At 42.9% G+C, this 13,012-nt stretch overlaps 1 protein-coding gene across 12 annotated transcripts in view; it reads right to left on the reverse strand.

Annotated features, from left to right (window-relative positions):
• The window catches only part of KMT2C (lysine methyltransferase 2C), a 235,480-nt gene that overhangs the window by 66,283 nt on the left and 156,185 nt on the right, over positions 1–13,012 (reverse strand). For all 12 annotated transcript variants that reach the window (XR_010726264.1, XM_066237431.1, XM_066237427.1 and 9 more), the window contains exons 15-20: positions 11,551–11,670; positions 9,124–9,240; positions 5,706–5,807; positions 5,383–5,487; positions 1,831–2,012; positions 1,039–1,203 (exon numbers count right to left, since the gene is read on the reverse strand). Coding sequence is in view for 11 of the 12 variants with exons in the window: in XM_066237431.1 (XP_066093528.1) it covers positions 1,039–1,203; positions 1,831–2,012; positions 5,383–5,487; positions 5,706–5,807; positions 9,124–9,240; positions 11,551–11,670 (791 nt within the window). In the remaining variant the exon portion in view is untranslated. The remainder of the gene's footprint in view (positions 1–1,038; positions 1,204–1,830; positions 2,013–5,382; positions 5,488–5,705; positions 5,808–9,123; positions 9,241–11,550; positions 11,671–13,012) is intronic.

Below are 13,012 nucleotides of genomic sequence, written 5' to 3' on the forward strand. Positions count from 1 at the left end.
CAGGGCAGCACATGGTGCCGTGTGTGAGCTCCACGTTGGGCTTTCACCGTGCAGCAGGTAACAGAATCTGCCTTAGATCAAATAATTGTGGGCGGAGCCCTGAGTCCTGCGCTACTGATACAGTGCATAACCGCTCAGAGCGCAGTAGCTACCAGTGAATGCCCACAAGAACACAGAACACTGGGTTTTGAAGGCATACAGAAACAATATAGGAAGTGTGGGATCCTGCAGCTAACATCTAGATACTTAGTATTTAGAGCTCTAAGAAAAAAATGGTTGAAGGATAACAGAACATGTGAGGTCCTTTGTAAAAATTTAGTAACACAGCATTAGGAAACACTCCCAGAACAATGCTCATATGTAGAAAATCATCTCACGGCATCTAACTTCCAAGAGATTTATAAACCCTCAAAAAGGCCCAAATTTAAAACTTTTAGTCTGGATCTGAGAGAACACAAATTAGGAAATTTCTACAGGTTTCTAAGCTGACTAAAAAAACCCCCAAAAACTGGAGGCCCTGGCTGGTTGGCTCAGTGGTAGAGCATTGGCTGGGCACGTTTACGTCGTGAATTTCGATTCCCAGTCAGGGCACACAGGAAGAAGCACCCATCTTCTTCTACACCCCGCCCACTCTAACTTCTCTCTTTTTCTCTTCTTTCTCTCTCTCTCTAGTCTCCTCCTGCAGCCATGACTTGATTGGAGAGAGTTGGCCCCAGGCACTGAGGAAGGCTCCATGGCCTCGGTTTCAGGCACTAAAAACAGCTTGGTTGCTGAGCAACAGAGCAACACCGTAGATGGGCAGAGCTTCTTCCCCTAGTGGGCTTGCTGGGTGGATCCTGGTTGGGGCAAATGTGGGAGTCTGTCTCTGACTCCCCTCCTCTCACTAAATAAAAACAAAAATAATCTGGAAAGCCAAAGTGTTGTTTCCTAAATTTAAGAAAAATTTATTTTCTAATTCCCTTCTGCTACATTTAGGAGAGAGAAGTTTGCAAAAGATGGGGAAAGAAAAAAAATATATACCACGCCCCAGCACGGTACCTATCACACTGTCTGCACTGCAGAATGAGGTCTTCCTCGTGGTAGTCTCGGTAGCAGACGGGGCAGGAAGACAAGCTTGCACAAGGGGCACACTGCGTGTAGTTGTTCTGCCATTCACACCGCAGACCCGCAGATGTGGCTCCACAGTGTCGGCACCAAACACACCTGAAAGCCAATGCCCCCCAACCCCAGTCACAACTTCATTCATTTACATCATTCAGGTATTCAAGGAGCAACACACCTACAAAACCAGGGGAAATTATTTAAGGTGCATCTGAAAATTTTGATGACTGCTCTCTCTCACAGTCAACACGAATTATACCATTAAGGAAACGAGACTGACTTTTAAAAACTAACGTGGGTTCTGGCCAGTTGGCTCAGTGGTAGAGCGTTGGCCCAGTATGTGGATGTTCTGGGTTCAATTTCAGGTCAGGACACACAGGACAAGCACCCATTTGCTTTTTCACCCCTTCCCCTCTCGCTTTTCTCTCTCTTCCCCTCCTGCAGTCAAGGCTTGACTGGAGCGAGTTAGCCCCAGGCACTGAGGATGGCTTCATGGCCTCCACCTCAGGTGCTAAGAAGAGCTTGGTTGCTGAGCAACAGAGCAATGCCCCAGATGGGCAGAGCATTGTCCCCTAGTGGGCTTGCTGGATGGATTCCGGTTGGGGCACATGCAGGAGTCTGTCTTTCTGCCTCCCCTCCTCTCACTGAATAAAAACTAACAACTAAAGTGACGTGGAGAGAAGCTCTGAGCTTGACAGATGAACGAGGGACATGTGAGCCCTAGCATACCATTTGCACTTCCAGCCTCCCTTGGGCACAGTCTGCAGCGGAGGGTCCAGGCAGTAGGTGTGGTAACTGATGTCACAGTCATCACAGAGCAGGAGTCTCCCAGGGTCAGTGGCCTTCCCGCAGGCCTCACACACTGTGCACTCAAGGCACCTCCAGCCTTTGCTAAGGACGACTTTCGTGATCTGGAAAAGAAACACCCAATCCGTGCAATTTAGACACTGGCTAATACAAGGTGTCTGATCGAATATACCCTAAGAATGAATGTAGCACTTATGTACCTAAGGGCAGAAAAGGGGCCAGAGACTAACATTTACTGAGTGCCAAGAGGGGACCAGCATGGAGGCCGGCCCACACAAACTCTTCTAGTCTGTCTACTGGTCAGAATAACAGGAAGTGGTATATATTTTAATGCCTTGTTTTTAGCCTACTTTATAAGGCTGTTGTTTTTATTGCTTGATTTTAGAGGGAGAGAAAGAGAAAGAGAAAGGGGGGAGAGAGAGAGAGAAGGAGAAAGCAAGAGAAAGCAAGAGAGAGAGAGAGAGAGAGAGAATCATTCTGTCGTTCCACTTAGTTGTGCACTCATTGGCCGCTTCTTGCACGTGCCCTGACCAGGGATCAAACCCACTACCTTGGTGTTTTGGGGATGATGCTCTGAAATAACTGAACTACCGGGCCAGGTACCATTGCTGTGGATTTTATGTCCACTTGATAGATGCGGTGACTGGATTTTATAGAAATCAAGTCAACAGCCCCATTCTTGTTAACGCAAGATTTAAAATGTATTGACTGAGTTTCCCTTTATGACATTTCATGGATTTGTGCACCTGAAACTTGTGTACACTGCGAAGATACTTGTATATTAAAATCAATTAAAAAAAACAAAAAAGAAAAAAAAAACTCCACGAGCTTCCAAGAACATTTTATAAGATCTTGAAGGGTTATAGCTATGAAGCTAGGACTTTTCACGTTCATGTTCACTCCTCTGTTTACTGTCCCTGCAACAAGGGTCTAAAACACTTTGAGAATCTCTAGAAAAGCTTGAGAAACCATATACTTCTAAAAAGTTCCTCAAAGCAGCCATACCATGCAATATTAAGAATTTGGAGCCCACTTAAAAGATCTCAAAAAACTAGAGAGTCTAGAGACAGAAGGATTACAAAGGGCCTGTGTTATAATGAAACAGCAAGCAGTCAAGACAATCAAAGTCAGGCCACGAGGAGTAAGGAAGTCTAAAAGCTGCCTGGGAAGGAAACAAGGGGGAGGGAACCAGTCAGAATGGCATCAAACTTTGTTTCAGCAGAATCTTTCCAATTCTAAGGCAGACGTAAAATAAAAGAGCGTGTCCATGTTTCAATAAAACCTAATTTCCAGAAGCAGCCAGTGGCCAGGTGTGGCCCGTGGGCAAGTTACCAATACCGGTTGCAGAAAAGACAAGAGGGCGACAGATCCAAGGAATTTGGTGGTAAAACTTTTCTTTTTCATACTGAACCTTCATTCCTACTAAATTCTCCTAATTCAGACAGCTACGCTGTGGTCTGTGACAGCCACACTGTCCAAGTGACTCAATTCACACTCACTCTGTGACAAACTGCATTGGGTCACCGTGCACTGGTCACTACCACTGCTAAGCATGCTCATGCCAGTCCGGACTTCCTGACTCCTGAATGTAGCCGACATGTTAGTGTGCCCCTGACCTCTCTGCAGTATTTCAACATTTGAACAGCTCCCCCACCCTCCGAAATCCCCTTGCAGGGCAGATACAACTGAGTCGGTCCTTATTTTCAAGAGCTCTTTCAGGTAGCGCATGATCCAGGATTCCCCACCCCCCACCCCATAGTACCATGTCTGGAGGCGTGATAGTTGTGTTTTAGAGTCTGCCATGTGTATCTGCTTTAACAATGGTGGAGTAACCGGAAATGAGACCTTTCTGCCGTCCTAACATACTAGAAAACTGGACAAAATGTATGAAGCACAGAAGTTTTCAGGGGTTGGACCAGTGAGCCCTAGGACGTCGCCCCTATGGACATTCTCCAGGATGTTGTCCCTGGAGGGAAAGCCCAGCAGAGCACAGTGGTCTCACTGAGCTTGGGACACAGGACAGAGTTTAGCAAAGCCAGGACAGCGCAGTCTGCAGGACAGAGCACTAGAAAGGAAGAAAGGAGGGATCACCTAAACAGGTGTCCCCAAAACCTTAGGCTGAACACCAAGCTGCATATATAGGAAGCCAGAGACCCACAGCCAAGGCAACAGCTATTGGGAACATGTAAATTGAAGAAGAAACAGAGCCAACACGGTGGTGGAAAACATCTGGGTCTCTACCAGTGAGGAGGAAAAGGCACCCGTGCATCCGGGCAGGGAAAGGTGTGGCCAAGCCCCAAGGAGGATTAAACCAGTGCTATCTGGGGAACCCCAGGGGGTTCAGGAGGTCAGAACTATTTTCATAATAATACTACGATGCTGTCTTTTCCACATTAATCCACTCCTGGAGCTCTTCTGCAGAGGCTACGGGATGTACACAACATCATCACACTGACACTATTACAAGCTAAGCTGTGTCTGTATATTTTTTGTTTAAAATATTCCTAGTTAACGTCTAAAATAAAGTAATACTATCACAATGCACGATGTCCATATATCACCAAAAATTACTAGACACTAAAAAAAAAAAAGGCAGTAAAACATCTCCTAATGAGGAGAAAAATTAGTTAATCCAGTGAGAAAAGTCAGATAAATATATACAAAGACTTGAAGGGGGGAGGGAAGAAATTTAAAACTACAAGATAAACTATAAAATGGAACTGGGATTAAAAAATATGACAATGATCTGAAAAATAGAGTGGGTGGGCTTTTTAAATAAGATTACACAGCCTCAATGAGTTTTGGGGAATGTACTAGAAACAATACAAACTGAGAGAAAAACTGGGGGGAAAAACCTGTTAGTAATGGGGGGGGGAGTCACACAATCCCACACACACATACACATTACCTGAGAATCCACAAGGGGGGACAGGGAGGAACCAGAAAAAAATTTTGAAGAAGTATGGCCAAGATGAGCCCAAACTGATTAAAAATATCAACCAACTGACCCAAGAAGCCTGACAGACTACCTTCCGTCTGTGGTGAAAGGGTGAGAAGAGGGAGTGAGGGGAGACACCACGAGGGCTTGCATGTTTTCCTTGAAATGCTCTAGAATTTCACCTTTAATAAATGGGGTGTGCCAACTAGCCCTCCTGCCTTAGAAAACAATCGTTCATAAAGCATCTGTGAAATAAAATGCGTGCCTTTTTGTGGTTCTCTTTTACCAGGCGGTAGTATGATCATCCGTCACTATAATTTAAGATGACAGATGCATAGAGTTGATTTCTTCAGGTGGCACTTGGAACAGCCATATGGAAAGTGGTTAATAAGTGCTGTCCCTTACCTTCAGTTATCCTGACACTGTCTGCTTCATTATAAAGAACAAGAAGCCACATACCACCCAAATCGAATGGAATCCAATTTAGACACATTCCCAGGGAGTCATTTCTTTTTTACACCTGGCAGCATACTCACCTTAATACTGACGCAGTATGGATGGTAACACTGACCACACTGAGAACAGGCAAGTAACCTTCCCTCGGTACCCTGGCCAAAGCTGCCACACACCACGCACATATCCTGAAATGAACAACATGCAGACACATTTTTAAATAAGGCCCTGAGCTAGGAATGTGCTACTGATGTGCTCATCTTAGAATTTTTTTTTACAAGTACTTTCTTCGCTAACACAGCTCTAGAGCTGAACACTGGACGACGTCAGTGTGCATGAGAGAGAGAAAGCGGAAATGGGCAGGGAGGAGGTCAGAGTGGGGAGCCGTGGGCAGCTCAGTCCAAACCTGATGCAAAGTGAACTTGTCACTACTAGAAAACAACACGACGGTATTGTGCATGGAGTTCTCTTCTTCATCCTTGTTTGAGGAAATATCAGCGGCAGAAACCTATTAAAAAAGCAGAAAAAGGGAAAGATGAACTATCATGACCAAGTAGAGTTAGTTCATCCCAGGAACAGAAGAGACCTTTACCATACAAAACACCCAATCGATGCGATTCGCCGTATCAACAAATAAGCCATGAGATGCTCTCTATCAATGAGAAAAGGCATTTGAAGAATCCAACATCTGCGCTCATTAAAAAAAAAACAAAAAAAAAACCCTCAACAAATTATGCATAGGAGAGTCCTCAAACTGACTTAGGATGTCTATTAAGCAAAACAGAACAAAACCTAACACCACGGTATGACAAAAGGCGAAATGCTAACTCCTCAAGATCAAACACAAGACAAGGTTACCTGATCTCATCATATCTACCCAACATGGTACCAAAGGTTATGCAAATATTTCTCCAAAAGCATAATCCACAGAAGAAATAAATTGGACTTCATTAAAATTAAAGCATATGGTTGTCAAAAGACATGGTTAAGAAGTGAAAAGACAAACAAAAGGGCCAAAAAAATATTTACAAATCATGCATGCGATAAAGATCTTGTGTCCAGAATACATAAAGAAATCTCAACTCGAAAAATTAAGAAACTACTCAGTTTTTAAAAACATACTAAGAATTTGAGCCTGACCAGGCGGTAGTGCAGTGGATAGAGCGTCGGACTGGGATGTGGAGGACCCAGGTTCGAGACCCCGAGGTCACCAGCTTAAGCGCAGGCTCATCTGGTTTGAACAAAGCTCATCAGCTTGGACCCAAGGTCGCTGGCTTGAGCAAGGGGTTACTCGGTCTGCTGAAGGCCCACACGGTCAAGGCGCGTATGAGAAAGCAATCAATGAACAACTAAGGTGTCGCAACAAAAACTGATGATTGATGCTTCTCATCTCTCTGTTCCAGTCTGTCTGTCCCTATCTATCCCTCTCTCTGACTCTCTGTCCCTGTTAAAAACAAACAAACAAACAAAAAAGTACTAAGAATTTGAAGAGTGACTTTATCAAAGAACATATACAGATAGAAAACAAGCACCTAAGAAGCGGACCGTTAGAGAAACGAGTTATTACTAACACCCACCCAACTTGAAAAGGAGCCTTCTCTTAAAAAGCCAGGCATACACACACCTACCATACAATCTAGCCATTCCACTTCTAGATATTTACCCACAAAAACAGAAAGCATATATCCAGTGGTGGTATTCAGCCGGTTCGCACCGGTTCCATAGAACGGATACCCAATTTTTTTTTTTTTTTTTTAGTTCTGCGAACCAGTTGTTAAAATGGCACTTGTGATCAGGATTCTCTCTAAGGGTAGGCACCTGAACAGACACTCAACGTGGAAATCACAAATGGACATCCCTTACTCTTTTTTAATGTTCATCCACACAACAGCGTATTTTAAGCGCCATTAGTAACGTTCATTCCATCCATAGATGAAAAGAAAATCGCAAGTGAGGACGCCAATCAAGAAGCAATATGGAAATGTCTTAAAGAACGGTTTTACTGCTCTTCCTCAGGTATTAATATTTTTTCATTAATATTTTAAAACTCTTTCTTATAACATCATCTAGTTTTATGTATCTCTCCTATTGTTCTTATTTCAGTATTAAACGCATTAGATAATAAACTACCTTTTCCGGCATATCGTTTTGTTACACTGAAACCAGTCATTAGGGCAGAGAACCGGCTGTTAAATTATGTGACTCCCACCACTGCACATACATCCATACAGAGACTTAAACAGAAAGTTTCACAGCAGCTGTGTTTTTAAAAGCAAAAAAAAAAAAAAAAAGTAAACATCAAAATGTCCTTAACAGGTGAATAACAGGCCTGCAGAGGCCCATCATAACATGGACCCACGTGGACAACAGAAAGGAATGGATGGACAGGCATGAGCATGGACTGATCTCAGTTATGCTGCATGAAATACACCAGACCATAAAGAGGACGTTATTCCTGCAAGCTCATGGACAGAGATGGAATTCGATCAGACAGTGCCTGGGGCTGAGGGCTGGTGGCCAAGAGGAATGCCAAGGGATAGGGTGGGGTGGGGCATGAGTCTGTTCACTGTCCGAGTTATGGTGTAGTTCTCAATGTGTATTCGTATCTCAAAACCTACAAAACTGGCCCTGGCCGGTTGGCTCAGCGGTAGAGCGTCGGCCTAGCGTGCGGAGGACCCGGGTTCGATTCCCAACCAGGGCACACAGGAGAAGCGCCCATTTGCTTCTCCACCCCTCCACCGTGCCTTCCTCTCTGTCTCTCTCTTCCCCTCCCGCAGCCAAGGCTCCATTGGAGCAAAGATGGCCCGGGCGCTGGGGATGGCTCTGTGGCCTCTGCCTCAGGCGCTAGAGTGGCTCTGGTCACGACATGGCCACGCCCAGGATGGGCAGAGCATCGCCCCCTGGTGGGCAGAGCGTCGCCCCATGGTGGGCATGCCGGGTGGATCCCAGTCGGGCGCATGCGGGAGTCTGTCTGTCTCTCCCTGTTTCCAGCTTCAGAAAAATGAAAAAAAAAAAAAGAAAAAAGAAAAAAAAAAAGAGGAAAAAAAACCCTACAAAACTGTAACACTTCAAATATGTGGGCCTTTATTTTATGTCAGTTTACCACAACGAGCCCTGTTAAATTTGGGGAAGGAATTTGCTCTCTTAAAAACAAAACAAAAAACTGAATTCATGTTTCCATACTCCTTTTAGTAGTAAAATTAATCCCACCTGTCTCAAGAACTTAACAGTGACCATTAGACTGTGGAAAAACAGGATTTGGGGGAAATAGTGACTGCAGGAAATCTGACTTCCCAAATACAATTTTTTTCAGTGCCTACCTAGAGAAAGCCTTATAATATCAGCGTGCAAATATCCATCCACCTTAAGATAGGTCAAGGCTGGTCATAAAACCTTCCTGAGTCCGTGCTAATCTGCAACATCTTCAGTTTCTCCTGTAAACCATTTCACAACACTTGAGAGCAGCTCACAACCAAATACTTGGAACGCCAACAGAATTTTTTTTTCAAACAAGAATATGACAGGAGTTTGCCCTTTTTAAAAATAAATAAAATGCATTACATTTAAACTTTGGAGGATGGTTGGCACAGATTCAAGAACCGAGTCAAAGAGGAAGGCAAGAAAAGAGAAAAAAAGGATCAAGAAGTAGAAAACCTAACCAGAAGTTTTTTGGTGTTTTGTTTTTTAAGCAAAAGAGACAGTAAAATAAAATCTTGAGCCCAGTAAGGTGACTTGCACCTCAATAATTTGCCACCCTGAGGTCACTGGTCACTATCACCGCATTGTTGATGATCACAGCTCAGCAACAAGGAGGCGAGCCTTACCCCGGGGAGGACCACGGCCCCCAATCCGCTCTTCAGCTTGGACCGGCCTCTGCCGCCGCGGCCCGAGAGCCCTGCACCGCGCGGTCTCCGCTTCCCGGGAAAGCCCGACCCTCGGCCCTACACAACAGAGAAGGGAAAGTCAATGCTCTGTCCGAGTCCAGAGCAATGTGAAAACCCCAAAAAGTGAGCTCAAATCTTATCAAATGTCACACACATAAAGAGTTGCCACTTTTCTTTTATTCTAATTTGATAAATATTGACGGAGAGACCAGGGATATTATGGATAGCTTTCGACATGTATATACACTGCAACTTCAGAGGGATATACATAAACATGAAATGTTATGACCTCCTCAAGCTCTGGGTCCTGTTGTTGTGAATGCTTCCCCATCGATCAACCCTGGCCTTATTTCTCCATTTCCTAATTCTGCATTCCGGGTGGACCAAAGGTCCCCAACCCACCAAGAATCTCCGCAAGCAGCAACTTGTCCTTGCTATGCAGGAAGGCGGTTCCCTGGCCTCTCCGTAATTACAGTAAGAAATAGCATGTTTGGGGCACTTACTCTGGAATGCTCTAAGGGCCTTTTACTTTCAACAATCCTATACAGTCCCGGCTTATTATCTCCTATTTAAGAGATAAGGGTACCAAGAGATAAAAGGTTAAGCAACTTATCCAAAGTTGTAGAACTAGCAAAGTCTCGTTCTTATTCATGATTCTGAACTGCTACATGGCACGAGCACTAACTTTTGCTAGTACACAACAGCACTGCTCCTTGCCATTAAAACTGCAATTTCTCTTACTATGTGATGGTTGTCTGTATGAACTGAACATGTGTGTCTCAGTCTACCACCATATTTAGGGGACAATTCATTCATAGAAAGGCAAAGTGGAGAAAGGTATAGAGCTTGCTTTGTATCATCGAGATAAATAATTCCTCAAAATGGAAATAATGTATCTGAACTCTTATCCCAGTACAAGGAAACAATTCTAGGGGACAACACATTAAATTCCGCAATATTTTAACAAATAAGTACTAGGGGTTATTTGTTGTTGTGGGTTTTTTTCTTGTTTACATTCAGACTTATTAATACCCTCAAAACACCTGGTATCCACATAACCTTATATATATTTAAAATGAAAATACTCAGGAAAATCCTTTGATTTTTTTTTCCTCTCACAAGTTAAATAGTATGTCTTATGTTCAACTGATGTCACTAGTGACAGCCTAAAATGCTGAACACCATTACCTACTTAGCAGAATGGTTTCCGGGTCAGTCTTTAATGATTATGTTGTGAGACAAGATAGACACACATGAAACAAAGGAAAGGGAACGATCTATTTTCCCCTCCAATGTTTGTTAATAAACACAGCCACCTTGTAGTCTTCAAACTGCCTATCTTTGTCTTCTTAACCTGCTATCAGCTCTCCTGAGCGCTGGACAAGGGAGTAGTGTAGGACTGAACCAGATAGTTTCTTGTTCTGTTCTTAATAGGTACGGCCCCACATTTTTTAAGTCAGTGATTAAATCAGGACTATAATGTAATCTCACAACTTATTTTCCCCCCAAATCCAATGACCCAGGTAAGAATTAAGCGAAAATGGGTGCTCTTTGCTTCAGAATTAAATATGCCCTTTTCTTCACCTTTCATTCTCTTAAACAGTTATAGTGCAACACCTTGCCTGACGTCGGAGTTGGAAAAGTAAGTTCTTCTGATGATGACAGAAAGTGGAATCTATCTACAACTCCTCTGATATCCTTGATTAGTCTAAATTAAGCACCTCATTCCAGAATAACGTTAAATGAGGTAGATGAAGAAAACCTATGTTCTCTAGTCAGTAAGATATTTTTAACTTTTCAGGTGGTTGACAGTTTTTCAAATTAATATTTTACCCTTCAAAATGTCTCAGACTCCTTAACTTATGTTAAGTTATGTCAAGGACTAGCAGTCTCCCAGGGACAGAGGAAAGAGGGCCCATGACTTTGAGATTAACCCGGTGAACCTTTGTAAACTCTGGGGTTTATTCTCCATGAGTACCTTAACTGCTTAACGTAGCTTTTCTCTTGTTCTTTTCTAAGCAATAAAATTCTGTGCCATAAATAAATAATCAAGACCTTCACTTCTTTATAGCCTACCGTGACCAGGATGTGCCCCCACTCTGCGAACTATGACATAAAAGGAAGAAACCATGAAATAAAAGGGGGGAGGTTTTAAATGCTGACACTTAAAATTAGGTGTGTAAAATTGCGATTTAATTTCCTCATGATCCAAATTTTTCAAGTGCGAGCATATTGCTTCTTCCTATTAAAACGTTTAGGTTACAAAAGCTGAAACCATTCAGGAAGGGAAAAGGTTCAAGTATTAATTTCTATGCGGATAAAACCAGAAAGAAATGATAAGATGAATGTAAATGCAATTTTATTTACCACTTTGATGCTCCAAACGGCACTGCCTGGAAGCGGCCTGGGTTTAAAAATGTCCCGACCTTCTGAAATGTCTGGGGACCAGGAAGGTGGGCTCACTGTATTATGTGTGCTCCAAGCCCCCTAGGATATGGCAGGTGAGAAAACAGATGTGTAAAACTCAGCAACATAAAAGGTCAAAGCCAGCAACTAAGGAATTTCAGAACAGCAAAAAGCCAATGCAGACTTAAATGTAAGCCGTAAAACCATAAGCATCTTAGAAGAAAACAGGCAGTAAGCTCTATGGTATCTCTCACAGCAATATATTTGCCGATTTATCTCTAAGGGCAAGTGAAATAAAAGACAGGATAAACAAATGGGACTATATCAAACTAAAAAGCTTTTGCACAGCTAAAGACAATAAGAACAAAATAAGACAAACTACACAATGGGAGAATATACTTGACAATACATCTGATAAGGGGTCAATAACCAAAATTTATAAAGAACTTGTAAAACTCAATACAAGGAAGAAAAAAAATCCAATAAAAAAATGGGCAAAAGAAATAGACACTTCTCCAGAGAGGACTTACAGATAGCCAATAGGCATATGAAACATCACTAGTCATTAGAGAAATGCAAATTAAAACCACAATGAGATATCACCTCACACCAGTCAGAATGGCACTCATCAACAAAACAACACAGAATAAGTGCTGGCGAGGATGTGGAGAAAAGGGAACCCTCCTGCACTGCTGGTGGGAATGCAGACTGGTGCAGCCTCTGTGGAAAACAGTATGGAGATTCTTCAAAAAATTAAAAATCGAACTGCCTTTTGACCCAGCTCTACCACTTTTAGGAATATACCCCGAGAACAACATAGCACTGTTTGAAAAGAAGAAATGCACCCCCATGTTTATGGTAGCACTGTTCACAATAGCGAAGATCTGGAAACAGCCCAAGTGTCCGTCAGTGGACGAGTGGATTAAAAAGCTTTGGTACATATATATTATAGAATACTACTCAGTCATAAGAAATGATGACATCGGATCATTTACAACAACGTAGATCAGGGGTCCCCAAACTTTTTACACAGGGGGCCAGTTCACTGTCCCTCAGACCATTGGAGGGCCGGACTATAAAAAAAACTATGAACAAATCTCTATGCACACTGCACATATCTTATTTTAAAGTAAAAAAACAAAATGGGAACAAATACAATATTTAAAATAAAGAACAAGTAAATTTAAATCAATAAACTGACCAATATTTCAATGGGAACTATGCTCCTCTCACTGACCACCAATGAAAGAGGTACCCTTCCAGAAGTGCGGGGGGGGCCGGATAATGGCCTAAGGGGGCCGCATGTGGCCCACGGGCTGTAGTTTGGGGACCCCTGACGTAGATGGACCTTGATAACATTATACTGAGCGAAATAAGTAAATCAGAAAAAACTAAGAACTATATGATTCCATACATAGGTGGG

The sequence above is a fragment of the Saccopteryx bilineata genome, chromosome 6 (assembly GCF_036850765.1).
Source record: "Saccopteryx bilineata isolate mSacBil1 chromosome 6, mSacBil1_pri_phased_curated, whole genome shotgun sequence".
Lineage (NCBI taxonomy): Eukaryota > Metazoa > Chordata > Mammalia > Chiroptera > Emballonuridae > Saccopteryx > Saccopteryx bilineata.